At 50.8% G+C, this 25,742-nt stretch overlaps 1 protein-coding gene across 1 annotated transcript; it reads left to right on the top strand.

The window, feature by feature from the left end:
- The first annotated feature begins 8,635 nt into the window (after nt 1–8,635).
- Nucleotides 8,636–14,576, top strand: LOC122369721 (loricrin-like). The gene is made up of 3 exons (XM_043344646.1): nt 8,636–8,702; nt 11,698–12,677; nt 13,720–14,576. The coding sequence occupies exons 2-3, from the start codon at nt 11,707–11,709 to the stop codon at nt 13,856–13,858; spliced, it is 1,110 nt and encodes a 369-aa protein (XP_043200581.1). The 5' UTR covers nt 8,636–8,702; nt 11,698–11,706; the 3' UTR covers nt 13,859–14,576.
- The last annotated feature ends 11,166 nt before the right edge of the window (nt 14,577–25,742 follow it).

The raw sequence follows: 25,742 nt of genomic DNA, 5'->3' as shown, positions 1-25,742 counted from the left end.
AGGCGCCGAGAGAGGCGGAGGTGGCAGAGGGTGGTCCCGACCCTGCGTCCCGCTGTAGGATATCAGCAGCTGTGGTGAAACACCCGACTGCCTTAGCACCGTTCAACAACAGCACACGTTTGGCTGATGTCAATGGAATGAAATGGTAAACGGTACATTAGGAAACGGTAAACGTTCTTACTAAAAGGTATAGAAATTTAGAATTGCAAAATATCAATAAGTGGTATGATCATATTTTGCTAAAACAACACTCTTTGTTCAGCCTCAGAGATAAACGAGAGACAAATACCTATTAAATTATTTAACGAAAAGAAGCCAAACGAAAGGTGTGGCGCCAGCTGTAGCCAGCAGACTTTCCCGCCGACAGAAAGCGGGAAAGACCCGTCCGTGCGTTCAGTCGAGCGCTCATGTGCCGGACTCGTGGCAATGAAACTCAGCGTAACAAAACATACCTTTCTCTCTCTCTCTCTCTCTCTCTCTCTCTCTCTCTCTCTCTCTCTCTCTCTCTCTCTCTCTCTCTCTCTCTCTCTCTCTCTCTCTCTCTCTCTCTCTCTCTCTCCTCTCTCTCTCTCTCCCCTTTCTCGCTCTGTCTCTCTCCTCTCTCTCCTTCTCTCTTCATGTTTCATTTCAACGGCCTTTACTATCTTTATGTACAATCGACACCATGTACCTAGTCGATAGGTGATAGGTGTCTGTTATGTGATTAATCATGTGCAATTCCAGGTATGTACCTATTTTTCGCTCTGTTTGTGAGGTCTCGCTTTCTTGTTACATCGCTGACAGCTTAACAAGCCCTTGATAAAGTTTCTCCAAATAAGTGGCATCGCCTATGAAGACACGTTTCCCAGCGCCATAGCTCGCTAATATGCTCGCTTGCACTGCTTCGCTGCCCTCATACCGTTCGTTTAGACGTTCCCATGTGTTCAACATAACACGTGTGGCTCACTATTGACATTTAGGGAACTGCCGCTTTTTGGGACGCGGCGGTAGGCAATATCTCACAGACGGTGGGCCGCCGGCCAACTTTTCCCGCTGCAGGCGGCATACGGTGCATAGTAGGTACGGTGTGCTTGCATACCATCGTCGCGCGGGGCGGTAGGAACACATTACACCTGCGCTGAGAGGCAGAGGCGACCAGCAAAGGGACAGAGAGAGTGCCGGAGAGGAGGGGAGAGCGGCGGAGGGCCGGAGCGAGCAGAGAAAGCGGGCACAGTGACCCTGTCTGGGCGGCTTAGTAGGACACTGGCCGCCGGCGCCGGCTCCGATCGCGCCGAGTCGTGTGTACTCACAGTCACACCGGACCCAGCGTCACCGTGACGGGCTGAGTGGCGCCGGGAGCTGCCAGCTACAGGCCGGAATCGGCTGCTACCACTGGCGGTCGCAGCCGCTAGCAAAAGGGGGGGGGGGCCAAAGTCACACTCGCGGGACATAACATTTATCTGTCACCGGGAGGGGGGGGGGGGTGATCGGCTAATTTTTTACGTCCACGAGGCGCCGCTCAGTTGGCATTACTTTGCTTCATCCATCTCATTCTTGCGTGAAATCTTTGAGCTCAATTTAAGGCAAAATCACCAGTTCCATTTACCGTCTCACGGTGTGCCCACCGGTCGGGCCGCTGCACCATGGCGACGGATCGGTGTAGCATAGGTATACTGGAAGGTCAGGTACGCGGATTCATGACCTTACCACTATAAAACAATTCGGAAAAGTACAGATACCTCTTGCTAAAAAGTACAGATACCTCTTGCTTTGAACAAGCATGTGAAACCCAGAGAGCATTTTTAGACTATGACATTTACCCATATAGGTACCTAGTTGTGTGGCGGCGGGAGAGAGTAGGTACACCGACCTCTGGAGACCCCCACAGGTTCCGAGCTTTCAGAATCGGCATCTGAGGGCCGCGCGCGACTCCTGCGGGGCTTCGCAACGGCTCTGTTGGGGCTCACTCAACCTGCCTAGTCCTACTGCTAAAAAGACTGGCCCTGAGCCCTAAGGACTTCATCAGTCTCTGCCAGCCCCAGGACCCACACTGGTTCATGGGGCCCCGACGTCGAAATATGAGGGAATCAGCGCGGGACCATCAGGACGTAAAGCAATCTCGATCAGGAGCAACGTAAGGCTGTGCCGGAGACTGCGTGAGCCCTCTGATCTTCAGAAACCCACCCATGTATGTTTTCATGTAGAGGCCAGTTTAGGGCCCTCAGAGACCAGTACAGGGCCTGCAAACTACAAAGGCCAGTAGTTTGAGACCATCAGAGACCGAGTTGGGCTCTCAGAGGCTAATGTGGGTCCTTACTCATTACAGGCCAACATGGGCCCTCAGAGGTCAGCGTGGGGCCCTAAAAGACCGGCATGAGCCGTCGTTGGACCCCAGAGGCCAGCAGAGGGCCCTCAAAGGCCAAGATGGGCCCTCCTCAGAGGCCAATGCAGACCCTTAGAGGCCCGCATCGGGTCTTCAGCAGCCAGTGCGGGGCCCTTATTGGCACCTAAAGGTTCGTCTTGGGACACCAGAGACAGAAATAAGGCCACCAGAGACCGGTGTGAGACCCTCAGACGCCGGTTGGGAGCCCTGAGGCCGATTAGGGGCCCTCATAGGCCAGATGTGGGGCCTCAGAGGTTGATGTAGGCTCTTAGCGGTCAACGTGGGCGCTTGACCGCCACTGAAGTTCCCTCAGAGGTCAGTGTAGGACGCTCAAAGACCGGTGTGGGAGCTATATTAATAGCTTGGCGTGGTTTTTTTTTAGCCTCGTGACGATCGAATAATTGCCAGGGCCCCATACACCTATATGGGAGCCCATTGGTTGTTTGAGGGGGGGGGGGGTCAAATGATATGATGGCCCCCTTTATTCACCTTTGGGGGCATGGCCCTGATGCCCCCCCCCCGGCCCCCCGCGAGTCGCGACCGCCACTGTGTACACATTACACACATGCCTCTGAGATTACATACTAGCTCAGGCAAACTCTATGCAAGCCCCGAAGGTCCCACGCTAATCCTTAAGAAACCAAGCCGGCATACGGCATCACCACCGGGCTTCTGAGGTGCACAGCACCAACCCATGAGGTCTTACTTTAGTGTCTTGGAGCCAATCTCCTTTAGCAGGGCCCACCCGCCACTGCCGAAGAGGGTCTCATGCCAGCCATTGCTGAATGCTGGGCCTACGAGAGCCTTAAGTAAACCCACGCTGATATTCCATATACAGGGTGACACAAAAAAAAAAACGGTCATCACCAAATTTCGAATAACTTCGGAAGTTTTATTCAGATCATCACCAAACTTCGGTCACTTAAGGTCACACCTATGTAGCATACATCCACTAAGTTTGAAGTCTTCACTACGAATACTTTTAGTACAGTGTGTGTTTTACTGACGCTCCACAATGTGCTCCAGGTGAGCGCCACGGCGCTGCAGGGCGTAGGCACACTTGCATCCGGCGGTCAAAGTTGTTGATAACCCGATGGCTGTGCACTTTACAGAGTGCAATGGCCTCTGGAGACAGTGCTCAGGGGGTGTGCTACCCCTGAAACGTTATTCTTATCGGGTTATCGGCAACTTTGCCCGCCGGATGCAGGTGTGCCTACGCCCTGCAGCGCCGGGGCGCTCACCTGGAGCACATTGTGGAGCGTCCGTAAAACACACACTGTACTAAAACTATTCGTCAAGAAGACTTGAAACTTGGTGGATGTCTGCTACATAGGTGTGACCTAAAGTGGCCGAAGTTTGGTGATGATCTGAATAAAGCTTCCGAAGTTATTCGAATTTTGGTGATGACCGCTTTTTTTGTGTCACCCTGTAAGATCCGGCCATACTCGTGAACCGGTGCCAGCGACGCTGACCGCCAAATTGACAGAATGCGAAACTGAGCCCACTCATGAGTGAAATTTACGTCCTTTGATGGCGCAAGAAAGAAAATGAAACATACGAAAAGCTTTTCTAGGACTTTTGTTCGATCTGAAAGGTGGGGCCAAAAGATAGTATGGCCCCACCTTTCAGCACCAAAGGGGGGCCATGGCCCCCGTGGCCCCCCCCCCTGCGACCGCCAGTGGCTGCTACCGACGGATATTGTTAGCAGATATTTGAAGAGAAAAGTCCAGCCAGATACGCGAGGAAACATGCACGAAATAACTTTATAGTTGCCTTTAGGATATGCAGCTTCTGAAACTTTACCATCTAAATTGGTTTAAAAGTAAGTGAACGGCTTTAGCTGGATATGTGCTAAAAGGCATATTCTTTTGGAGTAGGTACCTACATTCTTATATAGGTATAAACAAGGAAAGACCGCTTGAATGCAAGCGCGTTTAGGCAATTTATTTCACAAATCACACGATATGTTTTATATAAAAAATCATTGGCGTTATATCCCATGGGGCTCGTGAATTATTGTGCTCTTTATAATGCAATGTAATGCGCACCACAAACCCAGCCAGATCTGCATGTTGCCGTATACAAAATAAAACGGCTTCGGGCCCGCTTCGGTTGAGAATCCCGGCAGCGGTTCCGGTAATCCTGGCAGAGGTAGAGAGAGAGTGAGAGAGAGAGAGAGAGAGAGAGAGAGAGAGAGAGAGAGAGAGAGAGAGAGAGAGAGAGAGAGAGAGAGAGAGGGAGAGAGAAAGAAAAAGAAAGAAAGAAAGAAAGAAAGAAAGAGAAACAGAGGCAGGGACAGAAACAGAGACGGAGAAAGAGACAAAGATAGAGACAGCGACAAAGACAGACCGATAAAGGAGATGAAGTGAGAAGGTGTGAGACGAGTCGAGTGCGCCCTGTCAGCGCAGCGGTGACGTGCGTCAACCGCCGGTGACCCCCGCTGAATGTCGTACTCGCACGCCGGCCGCCGGTGACCCCTGCCGAGCCGTGCCGGCGCGCGCGGCGCAGTCGGTCGCCGTGGGAGAGGCCACCGTTCCAGGCGGGCCGACCGGCTGGCTGGGAAGGTAGCGGTGAACAGAACGGTACGACTGAACGGGGCCGAGCCGGGCAGGCTGGACAGGACTCGCCGTCTGCCGGTCAGCGGCCACTGCGCAGGGCCGCACATACAGGCCTCGCTGTGGTCACTGTTCTACCACGGCTGGGATGTCATATGACAATTTTCCATCGTCTGGGGAAGCGCCAGATTTTTTTTAGGCATTCAAGGAATGGATTTGAGGAGATAAGGGAGACGACGATCTGAAAGTTTATCAATTCTTGTTACTGCATAACGTACTCGCAAATACCTATATCCTAAATAACAAAGGTAAGGGGAATTTCAGACTTCAGAAAATCTGATTGTAACTAAGCGGATGGCGATAAAAAACTCAGCATCGATGTTTTTTACTTTTCTGTTCTTAAATGGGTTACAAGGAACGCATTTGATCTCAGCCACTTCTCCGCTGAGGTTCCGTTCCGCAAGGTTCCCCTCCCTCCCCGTCACGGCCGGCGCCCTCAGCTGACCACGGTCACTGCAGATCGTATCGCCCCTCCGCAATCCGTGGCAGATCTGCGACAAAAAGCCGCCGAGCTACCGGTCCGGCCGGTCGCACCGGACTTCCCTGGCGACCTTGCCGTCTATGTTGTGCCACTGTCCGGTATGCCATTCACTCGAGTAGTTACCGAGCGTTGCCGGCAGCTCGGCTAAGAACGAAAGTCACCGTGCAGGCGGACTGGACCGGGCGCTAGCAATAGTGACTCATCACGGAGGGAGCGGAGTGGAACGGGAAGGAAGGGGGTGAGCTCACTGTCAGTTGGTGGGTAAGTCTCGGCTCTCATTGACTGACAGAGTCACATTCCGGTCCGTCGCTGGCCGACTAGTCCTCAATTGGTCATCGGACGGCGGACAGCGAGACGTTGCAACTTCCAGTGGCCGAAGGTAAAATTATAACACCTTGCGCGAGAATGCTATGGTCCGCGTTTCCTAGCTTTTCTCTTTTTTTTTTTAAATATCTGAGCATGAGAATAAAACTGCAGATATACGGATCAGGTCTGGGAAGGCAAAACACAGGCGAGGCTGGCGGTTGGGTCGTGATGCATGCTGGTGAAGACACCTGTATACAGCTACAGGCATAAAAATGATCGGCGCTGGGTCCCTTAAGTTAATTTCGCTTGATTATTCTAACAGACAGCTACTGGTCGAAGAAAACTACGTAATGCCATTTTCTATCATCTACCACCAGAGGCACTGAATCTCTGCAATTCCCTGATTTGACCGTCACAGTTGATTGGCTGCCGGCTTTCCCTCGGCAGCAGATGCACGTCTGCCGCGGCTCCGGGGCCGTCGCCCTCAGCCAGTGGCCCACCTAGGAGAGATGGCGCGGTGCTGACCGGTCGGCGCGCTGCCTCGATATGGGTCAGACGCGTCAGCCGGCCGCCGGAAACGACCGCTTCTCCCAGAGGAGAGGAGTGTCACCGACCGCGGCGAACTCGGCTACCTGCCAACCTCGATCGACGAGGAATAATGGCTATGTTAGAGACTGATCAGAGGAGAAAATATCACCTCGGCGATTCAAACACCTGTTCGGAGGTGAATGAAGACTGCGTTTACCAATTTCGATTTAGATTGATGTGAACTCAGTTTTTATTTGAGACTGACATTAGGGGATATGACTCCAAGATAGATGCAAATATAAGTGAATAAATCAAATTGATTGACACCTATGTGGAAAGAAACCTCAAGTTGACAGATTCTAGCCCATGAACCGAAGTTCTAGAAATATATACGGACGACACATCAACGATGAATCCCCAACATAAATGACTTCTTGAGTTTTAAGCGATGAACTTTATTTTAACAACATACACCTTAAGTGTCCTCAAAATTCATTTAATATTTAAACAGCTCATGCCTACATGTACATATATAGGTACGTAACTAAATCATCGAAGAAAAATCAAATTATGCATTTGTTTCATGGAGTTTAGTCGAGTCAGAGTGGCTGGCTGAGTGGTTCAAAATTAAAATTTTCTTTGGAATCTTTAATCGTTATATTTTTACTCAAATTAGTTCCCTAACCATTTTTTAAGAGGACTTTTGTATTCATTAGCTATAAAATAGCAGGACGTCACGAAAATTCACATATTTCAGGCATATAAAACAACAACCAATGCAAGGTCAGCGTCAGCCGATATTTGATACCGTGACCGGATCGCACTCCATCAGCGGGTGATCCCGTTTCGTTCGGTGGCCGGCCGTTTGGCCCTGCCACTTTCGCCGGCAGCGTGACACGTGAGAGTGGCTCGGCGCCGGCCGATAGGCGGCTCACGGCCCACATCGGCTCCGACTCGCAGTCGGCAGCTCTGTGTCACGGCTGGGCCCGGGGCGCCGACCAGCGCGCTCGGCCACAATGGAGCGCCGATGTGGGTCGCCGGCCGGGAAACTACGGCCCACCGCGCCGGCCCGCGCGCGCCGGAGACGGCGCAGCTGCGTGACGGTTGACCGCGGCCGCCGTCACTGCCGGCGCGGCCACAGACTGGCGGGCTGACCGCGACTACTCGACCAGATCCTCGGAACTAGTTCAGCTCATTTCGTGAAATGACAAAACTACCATCGAAAACGGTGCTAAGAAGCAGCACTACAGGCTTCCTGATCGAGCCATTGATATGACCATTCTTCCGTAGGTTATTGTCCTTTTTATTTGCCTCGAAATTCTGAAAGAATGGGATGACATTCGGGCATCAGCTTTTCCATTCGGCCGGGCAATGCCGGGCAGTGGAGAGACTTACGAAGCGGAAGTTCAGCGTCTCCCACTATATTGTGTCCCGTTCGTCAATCCTTAGCCGCAGATGTTCCCTCAAACCACTGGCCATCCCCGTCAAGAGCCTCTTGTATCGACCGCCGAGACCAACAATGAACGATGAACGATTTTCCCAGCCGAGGCATGCACGTTCGTGGTGCGCCACATGCCTACTGAAGGGGCACACATGACTCGCCGGAGCCGCAGAGAAAGTAAAGGATCTGTGTATTCCAGGTCTTTCCAGCACTTCAGAGACGGCGCCATTCAATGTCATGCTGCAGGTGACGTTGAGGTGAAGAGGAAAGCGTCGGCTCGAATTGCCGAGAGAGTCAGAAGGCGTGACGGTGGTGCACGAGCTGGGGTAGCTCTGCGGGTACTTGACATTGAGAGCTAGGTGAAAACATGTGCGGGCTAGATCATATGTGACAGTCGGAGTAAGTCAAATGTGACGACTGAGCTGGGGGCAAATATGCCGGCTAAGGCAGAACAAAGGTGTCTCCTGAGGTGGAATGAATAGGCAAAGACCAGCGAAATGTGTGGACCGATTCATTCGAGTGTAAGCTGGTGTAGGAAATAAGTGCAGGCGCTCTTATTTTAGCCAAGTCATCTCGGCAAACATTCTGATTCTATTCAACGTTGCCGACACAAGAAGCACACGCGCTGCTTCGCTGGCGGAGCGAGGTCACCCTCTCTGGCTGAGATGATGCGAGAGGGTGGTAGCCGCGTGCCCTCTGGTGCCGGGCCGGCGGCCGGCGTCAGCACGCAAACGATGTGCAAAAACGCAGATGGCGGCGGCCGGCGGCCGGCGGCCAGCCTGCATTGGCCTGGCCGCACCAGCAAACTCCGCCCCTTGCACGTCGCGGCGCCGGACTTAGCCCCACGTGACCGTTGACCGCGGCTGCCCCCACACTCGGCCTCCAGTCCCACTATAAAGCAGCCCGGTTGCAAAGGGCGCCCATTTGAGGGTGCATCGCGCCGGACGGCAGGGTGTGTGCTGTTTGCAGGTGAGTTGATCGGGCTGCCGATCGCGGCGGCCGGTGACCGTGGTGTTGTGGACGACAGACGGTGGACGGCAGACGGCAGACGGGGCTGCAGAGACGGCCCCGGGACGTGTTCCAGCTCGGCGGGATGTCGGCCGTGCCCGGGGGCGGTGTGCCGCGTGCTGGACCGCCGCGAGACGAGCTGAGTCATCTCTGAGCACCACCGTGACGAGCGGCCCGCCGGGCCTACATCCATCACCGGGCCTCTCACAGTTTCCCGTACGAGCAGGTGGCTCACAACTCATCTCGTCCCGCCAGCTGCCGGCAACATCCCGTTCGCCCCAATGCAAAAATATGTTTGCACTACAGGGTGTCTCATAAGTTCGTTCTCACATTATATTTGCATGTGAAACAGAGTACATTGCGTCTTGATATATTACTTGTGACCCCTCAATGTGCTCCCCATTTTATAGGCAAACACATGAATACATGCTGCGGCATGCCAACCGGCATGTTTGACTGCATAGCAGGCTTAAAGTTAATCCAGACTGACTTGACATGCGTCGTGAGCTCCTCGAGGCTGGAACAGCGCTACGCTTCGACGAGCCTAATTTTCAGCATAACCAACAAATTTTTATGAAATTTTGATCCGATGAGGTGCCTGGCATGTGGTCTTGCCACAAACGCCTGTCACAGTCTCCTTGCACCGCTTTTAAGCTTTGCTTGACCTGTGCACTGATGCACTGTCTTGCCTGAAGATGGGCCTACGACCTCTCGGATGCCATTTTCTACTCTATAAATGTGTTCATACTCGCGGTTCGAGCTCAGCTTGAAGGCTGAAACTCCTCCTAGATGTTCTTGGGAAAGCATTCTGCTTCCCAAAACTGTTTCTGGAGTACCAATCGGAACCTGATCAGCGTCTGGACGCCTATAACCTCACAATACCGTGACCCTGGCCTTTTGCATAGGAACATAACGGGACGAAACGGAGGCCTCCTCCTTCGCCCTTATGGGGTTGTTTTCGGGTTTGGACGGGTGTTTCATGTCGAACGTGGACTAGTTAGTCCAGATGACCTGGTTGATGTCCTCAGCCCTTTAGTTTTTTTAGCCTCAAGCATAACGAAACTCATTTTTGGCCATTTTAAGACGTTTTTGACTATTTTGAGCCCTCCGGTAAACAAAGCTTAAGTCACCTTGAGTTATGTACCCCGAAAGAACACTCTTAGACAGCTGGTAATCCATCCTGAAAAGTCTGTTTACCAACTTTCTAACCCTTTGACCTTTCTGATGGCCACTTTGGCGCCACACAGTTTTGGCCACATGACTCACTCCGGAGAGCTGACAAAAGAGGATAAACTTGCAATGATTGACTCCCGACAAATCATCGGTGTCACTTGCTGACTGTGCGTCCAGTTAGCAATGGACATTGTCTACAGACTGGTAGGCCTCAATCACCCTCAATCGTCGCGAATGGTCACGTGCTGACTAAATACCGAGACGTACCGTCTTATACTTATACTTATCTTATAATACCGAGACGTACCGCGTTAGCCGTCTATGTAGGAAACGGGCTCTCTAGCAAAAACTATTTTGTCTACAGAAATTAGTTACTGTGGAGCATATTTCTACCAGCCATGGCAACCACGTAAGCCCGTTAATTAACCAATTTCAGCGTGCCTTTAAGCAAGAGAGCCTAAAAACGTAAAATTTAGGTGAGAACGAACTTATGGGACACCCTGTATGTTAACGTTTCATTAAAGAAAAAATGTTCAACTTTTTTCGTCAGACGCACAAACGATAAAAACGAAATATAGCTTCTATTGAAACTAAAATGAAACCAGCATCGGTCGTCTCCCGGTCATGCATTGTATCGACGTGCTAATTGATGATCTGTTCATTTTTGCGGCAAAGTAGAAAGCAAATATTAACCCTCGCCCATGTGGGGGGGGGGGGGGTTGGTGCAACCCCCCCCTGAGGCTTTTCGGAAATAGTGCAAAAAGGGCGGCGCGCAGCGCCGCCAAATTTTGGGTACCTTATGGGGCAAACCTTGCGCATCTTTTGATAAAAAAAATTTGACCGGGTCATGTCAGGTCACGGAGTTATGACGTCACAAAGGGAACAGCCTCCGGCCGCATTTTCACAAACTGAGTGCCAACGCCCGAGGTTTCCTGCCGGTGGTACGGACATCGGTTGATGGATCGTGATGAAACTTCCCATGCATGTTGGGGCAAGTATTGGCTATCATATGGTATAAGAAACTTGACCGGGTCAGGTCAGGTCACGGAGCTATGACGTCACAAGAGGAACAGCGTCCGGTACTATTTTTGAAAAGCGCCCGAACCACTATTTTGCTAATTCTTGTCACCTCAATGGGAATATGCAGCAATATTAGCTTCTATAGGGAGCAAATGGACTTCCCAAATCCAAAAATACAATCAGATTTCAAAAATTTAAATTTTGATTTTTCGAATTTCTGCCGCCGACTGTGACCTTGCCGACTTCCGGCACACCCAACGCGCTATTTTTAGAGCTAAGGAAACGAAATACATACCAAACGATAGAGAATTGATCAAGGAACACGATAGTGAAGATTTCAAGTCGATATCTCCCACCGTTTTGCCGCAATCACCGCGGAAAGTTGAAAAAGTCTATTTTTTCCCGAAAATTTGACCTTTGACCGGTCAAAAGTAGGTCAAATGTTGACCTAGGACCAAAAAATATACCACCAATCGCGAGATCTCGGCGAGAGCAATCCGTTGATCTTTTCCGCTAAGCTCTACGACGCTCCGTTTTCAAACGCCAAGGGGGGGGTCGCACCAACCCCCCCCTGCATGGGCGAAGGTGGCAGATCGCCGTTTACGGGCGAGGGTTAAATGAATATTTGGCTGCTGCTTGGGGAAAATAAGAAAAATAAATATTTGCCCTGAAGACAGCATCAACCTAGCCAGCCGTGAATTAGGTACGGCTTAAGGACATCATTCAATGAGCAATAACAATATGTGTTTGCCTTCTGACGCAGGATTCCAAGATGAGACGCACACTGCTCTGTATCTGCGTGGTGGGCCTGCTGGCCCCGGCGCTGGCCGACACGGAGGCCGCCAAGGCAGCGGCGCCGCAGCCGCTGGCACAGGCTCTGGCCCAGGCTCGGGACGGCTCCTCACACGGTAGCCATGGGTCTGCGCACAGCGTGGGCGGCTCCTACAGCACCTCCGGCGGCGGATCCTACAGCGCTCCCGCCCAGCCGTCCGGCGGCTACGACGCCCCGGCCTCCAGCCACGTCAGCTCCGGCTATTCAGCGCCGCAGCAGCCCAGCTCCGGCTATGACGCGCCTTCTTCGGGTGGTCACGGCTCTGGAGGATACAGCCAGCCGAGCTCTGGTTATGACGCACCTGTCTCCGGTGGATACAGTTCTGGCGGCCATAGCTCTGGAGGGCACAGCTCTGGAGGCCACAGCTCTGGCGGTTACAGCAAGCCCAGCTCAGGTTATGATGCGCCCGCCTCTGGGGGTCACAGCTCTGGTGGATACAGCTCTGGAGGCCACAGCTCTGGCGGCCACAGCTCTGGCGGCCACAGCTCTGGAGGCTACAGCAAGCCCAGCTCAGGTTATGACGCACCGAGCACGGGCGGCTACGGCGGCGGTTCGACCGGCAACCTGTACTACTACTACTACCCGGTGCAGGAGAAGCCCCAGGTGCACCGGTACCCGGTGAAGCAGTCGGGCGGCGGCGGCGGCGGCCTGCTGGGCCTGCTGGGCGCCGTGCTGGTGCCGCTGCTGGTGCTGGGCGGCGCGCTGCTGCTGGCGCTCGTCATCGGCTCGCTGGTGGTGGCCGGCACCGGCCGCTCGGCCGACCCGATGGCCGCCTGGAAGGCCGACCTGGAGCGCCTGGTGGACGACTACCTGACCATGCTGGAGGATGAGCGCTGCGTGCAGCGCATCTTCTGCGAGGTCGGCCTGCGCGCGGAGCCGTACCGCTTCCCGGGCAAACAGCTGGTGGCCAGGTGAGTCGGCGGCGGCTGCGACCGGGGAAACCTGACCAGGGTAGGGTAACAACTGACAATGAAAGCCAGGGTGACCATTAGAGGAGCCAGAGCGACCACGGAACATCGCTGGAGACGGGTAGATGGGCAAAAAAAGTTGATGTGGAGAAAGTATGGGACAGTTCAACTAAGCGCCGGGGGCAAAGCGGATACCTGCATCTCAGTGGATGATGCTGACAAGCGACACCACCTTCGTCCTACTTTGGATGCCCCAGTGGTCATGCATTTATTGCGCGACCGTTCGATTCAGAATACCCAGTACGTCTGCTTGACCCCATGCAAAACAGGCTCATCAATTGGCAGCATTGCCCTATCTGAATTGTAACTAGCCGCGTCCTGCGCTGGCGGCGCCGGTCGGCCCGTTCGGTCACCGGACGTCGTGACCCCGTTCAATCCCAATGAGATGCAGGCTCGCCGGACGCTGCTCGACCGGCGCAGGCCAGTGCGCATGCGCGCCAGCCGATGCGGGTCACGGTGACCGCAAGCCGGCGAGCAGATGGTGTCGACTTGGGCTAACGGGAATGGAAATGAAACGGCACGCGTCGCACCTGTACAGACAGATGGCCGGGCAGGGGACCGGAGTGAAATCAGTGCGCACTCAAAAACACACATTTTGGCCTTTTTTTTGTCACCGCTAGTGACTAGTGAGGATGATGTGGAATGTAAATGGGTTTAATCGATGATCTCTCCGATCCGATACCTACGCTATGGGAAGAATCGGTTTCGACAGGCATCCGCTGAAAGGAAATGAATTCAGTGGCTAGCTGACTACACCAATTCTGTAACTTCCATGATGTGAATAGCGACGTTAAATAGATACGTCTTCGGTCCCATCCCATTTATATGAACTGGACTGCTCACCTAATTAATGTTATGTTTCATAACGTATTAAAAGTCAGCGAGGAGTCATTAACTGCTAGTGGTACAAAGTCGACTGCCTAGGGTAGCTGAGCCAATGCGGCATTGTCGACGTTCTGATAACATTCTTCTCTTTTGCCCACAGCTTGGTGGAGCAGTTTGCGCCAGAGATGGTCCAAGAGAACGCCTCCATCCTGTCCAAAGCCTCGACTGGCGTCTACGACAAGCAGCAGTGCAAGAAAATGTTCGCATGCAAGTCCCGGCTGGGCGATCAGGACTACTAAAAAGCCAGCTTAGCTAGAGAGTCATGTTCTTGTGCATCATCGAAGGCTTTTGTTAATTCCTTTACGCAGCTCTTGTCATGTCACTGCTGCGCATCCAAAGCTGCCAGCTTCTGTCTTTTTATGAACACACTTCAGTTATAGAACAGCTAGTGTATTTAGGGAGAGGTGAAGCTCCCACAGCTCAAGCCTTGTAAATGTTGTGATTCGCTCCGGTGAGCGTTCCTTGAAGCATCGCTCGTTGATGTCCGACGCGAAGGCGTTGTCCGATGGACACCTGTTGTTGTTGTTGTTGTTATTGTTGTTGTTGCTGCAGTTGTGTCATCGTCGCTAGTCGGAACCACGTCCCCGTGTTGCTGTTGTTGTTGTTGTCATGTAATTGTTGAATGTGCGTCTGGTCAGCCCTGCCATGTTGTCCCGTCGGGCACTTCGTTCTATCCTTCAGTCCCGTCTAGCGGTGCTCTCGTGCCGCGTTATGTGTCGTTACGTCTTGTGTGCCCGAACAATATGCCTGGTATTTCTCTATTTATTTGCTTCTTCATTAGGGCAGATAGGAAGTCTTTGAATGGCCAGTTACCTGTTTGGTCGGGAACATCAGTTACTGCTTGATATTCGTCATCATGCAATGTTCTTCATTCTATTTATTTGTGTTTTTTTTTTGTTATTTATTACATTGCCCACGCCAACACCAGAGGAATAAAACAATGAACAGCTTTCCTTAGCTACTTGTTTTCAGTTGTATGTCGTCTTTATGATCTAAGAAGAAGATGCGATACCTAATTCCCCATTTGTGGACCAGGAGTCCGTAAATACAGCATCTCTCTCTCTCTCTCTCTCTCTCTCTCTCTCTCTCTCTCTCTCTCTCTCTCTCTCTCTCTCTCTCTCTCTCTCTCTCTCTCTCTCTCTCTCTCTCTCTCTCTCTCTCTCTCTCTCTCTCTCTCTCTCTCTCTCTCTCTCTCTCTCTCTCTCTCTCTCTCTCTCTCTCTCTCTCTCTCTCTCTCTCTCTCTCTCTCTCTCTCTCTCTCTCTCTCTCTCTCTCTCTCTCTCTCTCTCTCTCTCTCTCTCTCTCTCTCTCTCTCTCTCTCTCTCTCTCTCTCTCTCTCTCTCTCTCTCTCTCTCTCTCTCTCTCTCTCTCTCTCTCTCTCTCTCTCTCTCTCTCTCTCTCTCTCTCTCTCTCTCTCTCTCTCTCTCTCTCTCTCTCTCTCTCTCTCTCTCTCTCTCTCTCTCTCTCTCTCTCTCTCTCTCTCTCTCTCTCTCTCTCTCTCTCTCTCTCTCTCTCTCTCTCTCTCTCTCTCTCTCTCTCTCTCTCTCTCTCTCTCTCTCTCTCTCTCTCTCTCTCTCTCTCTCTCTCTCTCTCTCTCTCTCTCTCTCTCTCTCTCTCTCTCTCTCTCTCTCTCTCTCTCTCTCTCTCCTCTCTCTCTCTCTCTCTCTCTCTCTCTCTCTCTCTCTCTCTCTCTCTCTCTCTCTCTCTCTCTCTCTCTCTCTCTCTCTCTCTCTCTCTCTCTCTCTCTCTCTCTCTCTCTCTCTCTCTCTCTCTCTCTCTCTCTCTCTCTCTCTCTCTCTCTCTCTCTCTCTCTCTCTCTCTCTCTCTCTCTCTAATTACGATATACTTATATAGCTTATGGTCCATAAATTGTCTCTTGGGTTCTTAAGATGCGAGTCGTGCTTGCTTACGTCGATTGCGCAAACAAATCTTGAGTTTTATTGGACAATATTGCCTTCTCATACACGAATGACTCCTCTAGACGCTCGATCGACAAGGAAAAACACCAATCGATCCAAAATGTTTACCAAATCATTTTATGGCCTAAAGCGACGCGAAGCGAGCCAGGACATCGTTATCTGGAGAACAAAGCAAGCAATAAGCGGTCGCCGTCGAGTACATTGATATGTCATTTTGATTAAAATAACCTCAAATGACCTTGGCGATTCATATACACTGAAGTTAGGTATGGCCGGGTATGGCACCAGCCCCGTCGGCTGGGAAGGGTTGATAAAATTCGCAAGGAAGATGCACTGATGCATCCTGTCTTTTAGACAAACTGAAAGTTATTTCAACGTGACGGTTCCAAGCATCTTTGTGTCTATTGAGTCGTCAATCACAACTGAAGCCATATACCAAAAAAATATATTGAATGTGACTACGATTGTCTTGCGTCCATGTGTCTACCGCCTGTCAATCGATGGAGCTTTGATGAAAAACTTTACGTGTAAAAAGCGTCGTCACAGATGTAACGGGCTACATTGCGCTTATGCTTATCTTTTAAGTACATGTCAAAGCGCTACAGAATCTAGTATGAAACGTTTCAATAAAATAAAGGCAATTGTAACACGAACGTTACTGACGAAACTGAAAGCAGGGGAGGGGGGGGGGGTAGCTTGGATTCGGTCAGTGGCAGTGCCTATAATATGGGTAGCCAGGAGACGTGAGGCTCCCAACAAAGCTGAACTTACCACAGTTTTTTTTATTATCCCTGAGATAACAAAACCATTGAACATCTGGTTCAGTCCAGGTAGTTCCATGCCTAATGATAATTTCCTCTACCATCACACGGCTGACTTCCGTCACAGCAATGTCGTGATTGTCACGAACAAACCGCTTTTTGTTATCAACCGGAATAAACGGATCTTTCCGAACTTGAAGCCGGAAGTAATCATCTGTTGTGCCGCCTTGAGTCTCAGTGCGTATTGATGTTTTACTGTGCCTCATGCTTACTGATCAACTCCTCTCTAAGCTGTAATCCTTTATCTAATATCAATCGATCCTGTTTTATTTTTTTCTTGCCCGCGATCAGTGCTAATACGTAATGCTGTTTTGCTTGAGCCCGTCTCGTTTGCATGCCAAAATATAAATGAATCTCTCTTCTCTGCTAGAGGGAGTTGATCGATATGTGTGAAAAACGCCTCCACTGATACACAATGCTATAGGAATGAGCGCTCCCAAAAGTCAGAACGTCTCCTCTTTAGTACAAAACGGTGGCTTATTTTTACATCATTGAATAGCCAGCACGCTTGCCATGCTATGCCTTGTAGCATCATAATTGAGAATCAGTAGACACATCTATATAAGCTGAAACATTGCACACCTGATCACATAAACAATGAAGATGAACAGGTAAAACTAATCTTTAAGCACGTTTGTATCCCTCATTGATATCTTACTCCCGCGGTAACCGGTCTAAGGCGGCCTTCACGGGGCGCGCGCGCCGGCCGTGCCCGACCGGTACCACACCACGGAGCCGGTGGTGCCGGTTTTTGCACTGCCAAGTTCACGGCCGTGCTCGGTTCGGCGACTGCACAGACCGGTCGGTGATAGTGGGCGGCCACTACGCACCGCAACTTCCCAGATTATCGACAGCCATCGATATAACTGCAGGCACGTTGCGTCATTTGTACCTAGTACTAAAAGTAGGCTTAATTACGTTAGCGCCGAAAACGTCATGAAGCATATTAATAAAAAAGAGAAACCAAGGAAAGTTAAAGGTAACCTTATAACCCGATCATCAAAAAAGTCCAAGGAGGTGAATTTCATGCGTCAACGTTGATGACGAATAAGTGGTGAGCCCCCCATGCGTAGTGACGATAATTCACGCGGGTCGCGCTGATGGCGATGATTTGATGCGCGCTGGATTGACGCCGGGCTGTTACTACCTGACCTGCTCATTGTGGAGAGAACCGTGGCAGACTGATGGAACGAACGCGATCATACAGCATTGTTCATGTTTACAGGCCCGTTGCTATTACGCAGGGATGCTTTCACTGTGGACACACGGGGCCAGTGATGCGACACCCAACCTTTCACCTATGCGGTAATTTCCGGACATACCTGTGTCCTGCTGGTGTCGATGTCAGTTTGTTGGTGGCACATCTCTGAGCTGGGTGGATCCAGGTGAGTTCGCTGGGAACCCCGCGGCTGAGGTCTGGATTAAGGTATTCGGACACGAGCGTTCCCAGCCACGTCCGACCAGCCTTTGCAAGGCATTACTGCATTATATTATTGTGTACGTAAGAAGCCTAATTTTCCAGTGACCCAGAGAAAGTGATATTTTTGTAGGTACCTACCGCTTGTTTGTAAGAATTTGTCTGATGATAAGCTAGAAAGAGCACATTGCTGAGAAGATTGAATGTCGCTCTGCGTTCAATCGTTCATCGCATAAATTTGCGAGTCTGTCTTGAGCGCGCTTCCTTTGTGCCGACAGACGCATGACCTTGCCGAAGATGTTGCTGACGGTGTGTCTGGCGGTGCTGGTGAGCGGCACAGCCGCCCGGATGGCCATCGCTGGCGACCCCAGCTCGCTGCAGTACCTGCTCAAAGAACGGCAGGGAGCCTTCCTCCAGAGACCTCCCCCTCGGCGCGACGGGGACTCGCACTATCCGTTTGAGGACGTCTACCAGCAGGATCATCAGTGGTCCTCGTATTCTCCCACTGGAAGAGATGGAGATCACGACGAAGAATTTCATGATGACAACACTGTCTTACAGCCACCTTTAAATGCTCATTACGCTCGCGAATCTCACGTGACAAACGAGGCTAGCCATGAACGCGATCATCCCGTGAAGTCGCTAAGCTTCACAGGGTCAGGATCCCATGTAGCCAGGCACCCATTCTTCGAGAAACCTGAAATCACTGACGATGTCTCATTTTCCTCTCCTCATGCCTACCACGAGAGCAATGATTTCGCTCCCACTCCATCTCCGACACCGATCAAGAAGCAGTCTCCGTTGTCAGACTTTTCTCCGTTGCTCGGTCCTGTTTCCCCCTCACTAATTTCCTCCATCCCTAACCCCGTCCCCTCCAAAGTCGTCAAGCACGACAGAGACGATTTCGTGCACCACTCCAACTCGTACTCGGACGACCCCACATCATACCACGTGAGCTCCGGCTACCACGTGCCGACCACCTACCACACGCCGGCCACCTACCCGGAGCCGAACTCGTACGAGGAGGACGGCTCGCTGGTCGGTAACCTGAAGAAGTACGGCGGGGCGATGGCGCCGCTGCTGCTGGCCACCGGCCTGATGTTCCTGTTCCCCTCGGTGCAGACCATTACCAGCTCCAGCCGTCGCCGCCGCCGGGACGTGGGCGACATCACAGGTACGGCACTGACGTTTGACGGACGTGAGAGGTATGTGACCGTGGTGCTTGAGGACTGATTGCTCACATACTATCAAACAAGGTCCTTGAAAAGATACGCAAGTTTCACATGACAAAAAAAAAAATCCAGGATTTCTACCAAGACGTTTAACGTCAACCGGTGCGGCTGGCGTTTTACATTTCTCCTATATAATTAATCACAATTGCAAAATATGTTTGGCCTACCTGTAACACATAAACACGGGTATCATAGATTTCGAGCTTGCAGATGAGCTTACGATCCCTCATTCACTCTCTAAGATGAGCTATATATCCGTGCTTGTCCGCATCGATCATTCTCGTGATGAAGATCTCTGTTCTCGTTACCAGCTGAGGAGGAGGAGGACCCATCCGAGGGGCTCCTGCTGCTAGTGGACCGCCTGCGGACCATCCATTCGTCGTTCGCCGACAGTCCCTGCCCCAGTCGGATGTTCTGCCAGCTCGGAGACGTCATAGCCGACACCAGCGATCCCGCGCGAGCCACCAAGTAAGGAAGCCATCATTATAGGCACCGGCCATGCGTTTGTGTGTCATTCATTTAATAGGAAGCTCGTCTGAGGTATAGTACGCGGGGAGCGCTATTATAGCCATTTGACCCACAGCGTGTGAGCTTTCCATTTCGCCGTAAAAATCACAGTCGAACGCGCGCGCAGCTCGACTCACTTTCTTCTGTGGCCGGGTCCGGCTCTGGCGCTGCTACTGGGGGCGGGCCGGCGGAGCGTACTGCACCATCACCCTGCCCGACCTACTTCGGCAGCCCGGCACCAGACACATTAACGCGAAAGCCGAGGGAAACGCAGCGCGGACTTGTCCTCGAAACAGGCACGCACGCGCCGCGCACACCTGTGTACGCGTCTTTACTCATGATTCTGCACATGGCTGACTTAAATCTCCGTTTTGGTTTCCCATATCAGTGAAGGCACTCGATAGATTCATTATTGAATGCCCGAATATTTTTACTATTGTTCTGACAAACTGTCTGCCTATGACAGTCATGGCTTGCGTTATCGTTACCGAGTGCCAAAGGCAAACGGGCGTACAGAACAATATGTGCCAACACGCTAAAAGCTTTCAGAGATTCTCTTGGTGTTTTCAATGGAAGGATGCCAGAGACCGTATCAAACGTATGCATCTCGAGGTCTCCCGTATGAGAGAGTTCCAGAAGACGTAGAATTTAGAGTGGAAGGTTGAAACGTGTTAATTGTTCCCAATACCAGACATGATCCGCTCCTCACACCGACTTTATTTGACCTGAATCGTGTTTCGCGTTTTTACTTACCTATTTTGTTTTAGTAATGTGTATTTTCGGCAGACGTTTTAATTTTGTTCTGTTAGTTGCCAGAGACTCACAACTGGCTAATTGCCGACACTAGTCGGCCATTACCTATAGCCCGACATTCTCAGTCTGTCAATGTGGGAGACTCGTGATCAGTTTGGTGGTTGGCTGGTGTGCGGAGTTGCAGTTCCCGTCCATCCGGAGACCGGAATTTCCTGATCGGATGACAGAGGTCAGGGACTGTCCAACACATACGGTCGTGAGATCCTGCGGACTCTCAGAGGCACTTACTGCCGAGTCGACGTCACAAAGTCAAAATATTCAGTCTTCTTAAACTTCTTTTAGGCGTTAAAACGCCTAACAGCAAAAGGAAAATTCGACATTTTGCACCTTATCATGACACTTAGCATGTCAACAAAGCACGTCTTATAGAGCCACAATCATTACTTTTACAACCCATGCTTTGACAGTCAACACCTATGCCTTCACTAACTGGTGTATATTCTTCAGGTATATGGAGCAGTTTTACTCGGAGGAAGCTGACAACATGAGCATTTTGAAGAAGGCAGCACTCGCCAGCGGTCAGCCGGACTGCCACCTGTATGAATGTGCCCTGGAGACCGATGAGGAACCACCGGTGGGACTCGCGGACGTCAAATAGAAACAAAACAGCACCGCGCAGGGCACGCTGCCGTCGCGTATCCACGGCTGCTGCAGCAGTAATAAAAGTTGGCGGAGCTGATAATCCGTGGTCCGAACACACATGAACAAGTAGTTGTTAAGTGATGTTTATGACCATAAGGTGACATCTGCACATCGTTGTATTACGGTGAACTGAGAGGCCGAATCGTTATTGCTCGGCTTCTTCCGTGCATCTGTCCTGCACTTGTTATCGCACTGTTTCATCAATAAAACTTCGTCATCTGTATCCTTGGCTTTGTATGTAGACACTAGGGTTGTACATTTTTTCTATAGCTTCTAACTAGCTCACGGTCCGGAAGGGCTCGCACTGGATTTTTTTTAGCCTTACGCTTCTCGTAGCAACAAAACGGAGACGTTATTGAATCAAACGACACATCAAACATACTTTATTTTACTTTCGTTCACCGCTCTAGTTTATTTTAGTACATGACCTGAACTCAAAGTTGCTAGCAAAATAGGGGAGAGTGGGGCTATGCGTTACACTTTTTGGTTTTCTGCACTTAGTGGCCAAGCTAATTAATAAAATTGCACCAAATTTGGTCACATGCTAGGTGAATCAATTTGGAAAGCACATGCAAACTTTCATTTCTTTACGACTGTTCACTTTAATGTGAAATTCAGAAAACCAAAGCAAGATTTTTGGGGTAAGTTGAAAAATTGTGGGGCAACTTGATACACGATATGGGGTAACATGTTACACTTCTTTTTTCGTAGTTTCTTCATCATTATAACTGTCATTGGCCGTCCTATCGGCAGGGCCTCGTCTAAGGAATTTTCACTGGGGGGGCAGAGACTGAAGGAGTCAAACCTAGGGTACCCCAAATCCTGTTTTCTCACCGGATTTAGGCCACTTGATTTTCGTCACAGCCCTGAGACCATGATTTTTTTTAACAAAAGAAGAAAAAAAAACAGAAAAAACAGGCGGTCTGAGCCATACCGTAACCCTCGCCCGTATACATAGCGGAGGGGTGCGGGGCGCAAGGGGGGAAGGGTCGAACGGACTCCTCTCGGTTTTTCGCAAATAAGTCGCGCAAAAAGCGACCGATTGCGACACAATTTTCAATACCCTCGCGTTTATCAATTTCACACCAACTCTGAAAATTTCATGACCCTGACCCAAATGACCTTTGACCTGTGAGTTACTTTTCGAGACCAGGTTTAGCCGGAATTGCAATTTGGCCTATCGTCGGCTCGCATTAGCTGAGCGTTTGCAGTCTTTTCGTGGTTTCAAGCATTTAAACATGGGATATGATGTTGCTCCCCTGCATTAGGGTGGGTGTCAAGGTCTCCGAATGGTCAGGTCAGGTCATTGACCTTCGATGACCTCTGCTCACTTTTTCGAGTTTTACCCGCTTTTATGTGGACTAGTTTTTGGAGCTAATTTCGAATTTAGCAACCATTTGAACAATTACGAATAAGTTTTGGTGCCTTCGCAACATGTTACGAAGCTGTCAGAGGTGGTTGTCACCTACTACGAATGCCCGGCAAAACCCTTACTGGTTGATCTGACCTGATCTGACCCGACCTGGCCTAAATGCATGGAGACATTATCTATGATCATAACTAACATGATATTCGTGATCAGCACCCCGAAAAAAAAAACATAACAGCCACCCTTTACTGAGTTTACGACGTTCTAACAGGTCCCGATTTCCCCGACTTTTGGGTCATTGACCTGACCTGGAAGGTCAACTGATGACTAAGGATCTTAAAATTGGGTATCATCGTTTTCCTCTCGTCACGGGCAACACGGTCGTTTGTTCCGCGAAGCTCTAGCTCGATCAGGGGCGAAACAGCAAGGGGTCTAACGGACCCCTCCCCCTTATACGTTCGCGACTGGAAAAACACCAATACGGGCGAGGGTTAACATAAGTGTACCTTCACATTGACCCACCAGACAGTGATAAACATACTTATCCGTGTTGAGCGTTTCGTTGAGTTTGTGTGTTGGGGGGGGGGGGGGGGGGGGGGCAAACACGAGCTGGGTCGCTGGCCAGCTGCCATTTTACAATTTGCTACTCGGCGCTCTCTGGGCCCTGTTGCACGGCACGCCGCTTCACTTCGCTTCAGCGCGCTTCACTGAAGCGGTGAGGTAGGTAGGTAAACGGAATCTCCGATGCTAAGATGTGACCTCATCACAAAACGCCAGCGTGCTGTATTATACTCGTATTGCTTGCAGTATTGCTTCGCATTTTAAGATATGTCCCGGAATACAAACATAAAATGTAGCGGCCATATTTCTGATTTCAATGCGAAACAATACTGCAAGCAATATAATATAGCGCGCTGGCGTTTAGTGATGACGTCTTACCTTATGCATCGGAGGTTCCGTTTAACTCGCCGCTTCAGTGAAGCGGAGTGAAGCGGCGTGCCGTGAAACAGGGCCCAGCTCTGAAAATCACAAAACCTTGTCTTTTCCCGTAGCCATGAACACTGAACAGTTATTGAACAAATTATTTAATGTTTCTCGTTAAATCCATGTAAGATTCCTAACAAAAACGTATTGCGGAGAAGGTAATTTTGTGAGAAGTTTACGTTTTGACTGGGGGGGCAAATGTTGGCCACTGGGGGGGCAATCCGCTCCACTGGGGAGGCAATTGCCCCCCCAGTTAACATGTTAGACGAGGCCCTGCCTATCGGAACCGATCGTAAGCCTCCCTAATGGATAATACTAAACATGTTTTCCTTTCTTATTGAAAGGCAAGAACAATAAAGCATAGGTAAACCATTACTGTACCCCATACGCATGAAAAGGCTCATCAAACATGGCTCAATCTCTTATTTGCCTTTACTGCGACGCCAAGGGCACCATGCATTGCCATACTGACCGGAGTTTGATTTTCTGCACAAAATTTACGCCCAGGTAAAATGGAGCTCGCTATAAGCAGTCTTGGGTAGCCATCTTTAAACATGCCCCGGCCCTGCGGCAGCCGACTTTCACAAGACTGAACTCAAATGTTTGTTTACATGAAGAGGCTAGTGCTTTTTACTTGGTGATCTTACAAAAGAAATCATCGCTTAATTTTGTGAACATACATTCAACATTCTTACACAAATAACCTTGACAAAAATCGACCCGAAGTGTTGGCCAGCAAAAAATACTTTTGCTGTCACAACTTACCCCAGTGCGCCTACAATGTCCGTGAAGTTAGCGTCAGCAACAGCAACGAATACAGCGTCGGATTCAGAATCGCTTCAATAAGTGCCATCAGGTCAATTGGGGGACGGGGAACACGAATATGACATTTATTTTGCCCTAGCTCCCTTCCTTCATCCCTTAATCGTCCCTTAAAGGACGGGGCGCGTCAAAAGTGCCCCAAGGCTTCGTCTGATCGCCAAAATAATGGTCGCAATCGATTCCCCGGGTCAATATCTAACCTCAGTCGAAGGTTCCAGACCTGTGGCTCCTATCCCTCATCCCTTAATCGTCCCTTAAAGGACGGGGCGCGTCAAAAGTGCCCCAAGGCTTCGTCTGATCGCCAAAATAATGGTCGCAATCGATTCCTCGGGTCAATATCTAACCTCAGTCGAAGGATCCAGACCTGTGGCTCCTATCCCTCATCCCTTAATCGTCCCTTAAAGGACGGGGCGCGTCAAAAGTTTCCCAAGGCTTCGTCTGATCGCCAAAATAATGGTCGCAATCGATTCCTCGGGTCAATATCTAACCTCAGTCGAAGGTTCCAGACCTGTGGCTCCTATCCCTCATCCCTTAATCGTCCCTTAAAGGACGGGGCGCGTCAAAAGTGCCCCAAGGCTTCGTCTGATCGCCAAAATAATGGTCGCAAACGATTCCTCGGGTCAATATCTAACCTCAGTCGAAGGTTCCAGACCTGTGGCTCCTATCCCTCATCCCTTAATCGTCCCTTAAAGGACGGGGCGCGTCAAAAGTGCCCCAAGGCTTCGTCTGATCGCCAAAATAATGGTCGCAATCGATTCCTCGGGTCAATATCTAACCTCAGTCGAAGGTTCCAGACCTGTGGCTCCTATCCCTCATCCCTTAATCGTCCCTTAAAGGACGGGGCGCGTCAAAAGTGCCCCAAGGCTTCGTCTGATCGCCAAAATAATGGTCGCAATCGATACCTCGGGTCAATATCTAGCCTCAGTCGAAGGTTCCAGACCTGTGGCTCCTATCCCTCATCCCTAAATCGTCCCTTGAAGGACGGGGCGCGTCAAAAGTGCCCCAAGGCTTCGTCTGATCGCCAAAATAATGGTCGCGATCGATTCCTCGGGTCAATATCTAACCTCAGTCGAAGGTTCCAGACCTGTGGCTCCTATCCCTCATCCCTTAATCGTCCCTTAAAGGACGGGGCGCGTCAAAAGTGAGGGATAGGAGCCACAGGTCTGGAACCTTCGACTGAGGTTAGATATTGACCCGAGGAATCGATTGCGACCATTATTTTGGCGATCAGACGAAGCCTTGGGGCACTTTTGACGCGCCCCGTCCTTTAAGGGACGATTAAGGGATGAGGGATAGGAGCCACAGGTCTGGAACCTTCGACTGAGGTTAGATATTGACCCGAGGAATCGATTGCGACCATTATTTTGGCGATCAGACGAAGCCTTGGGGCTTTTTTGACGCGCCCCGTTTCCTTTTCCGTCTTGGGGCACTTTTGACGCGCCCCGTCCTTTAAGGGACGATTAAGGGATGAGGGATAGGAGCCACAGGTCTGGAACCTTCGACTGTGGTTAGATATTGACCCGATGAATCGATTGCGACCATTATTTTGGCGATCAGACGAAGCCTTGGGGCACTTTTGACGCGCCCCGTCCTTTAA

This window comes from Amphibalanus amphitrite, unplaced genomic scaffold (genome assembly GCF_019059575.1).
Source record: "Amphibalanus amphitrite isolate SeventyFive unplaced genomic scaffold, NRLGWU_Aamphi_draft 001065F_arrow, whole genome shotgun sequence".
Taxonomy (NCBI): domain Eukaryota; kingdom Metazoa; phylum Arthropoda; class Thecostraca; order Balanomorpha; family Balanidae; genus Amphibalanus; species Amphibalanus amphitrite.
This window is presented reverse-complemented; position numbering and strand designations above follow the sequence as displayed.

Excerpts from the sequence above, each read along its gene's own strand:
- LOC122369721 (XM_043344646.1), top strand. The coding sequence starts at position 11,707 with ATGAGACGCACACTGCTCTGTATCTGCGTGGTGGGCCTGCTGGCCCCG. Across the intron at positions 12,678-13,719 it reads GGCAAACAGCTGGTGGCCAG|CTTGGTGGAGCAGTTTGCGC; the intron begins GTGAGTCGGCGG and ends TTTTGCCCACAG.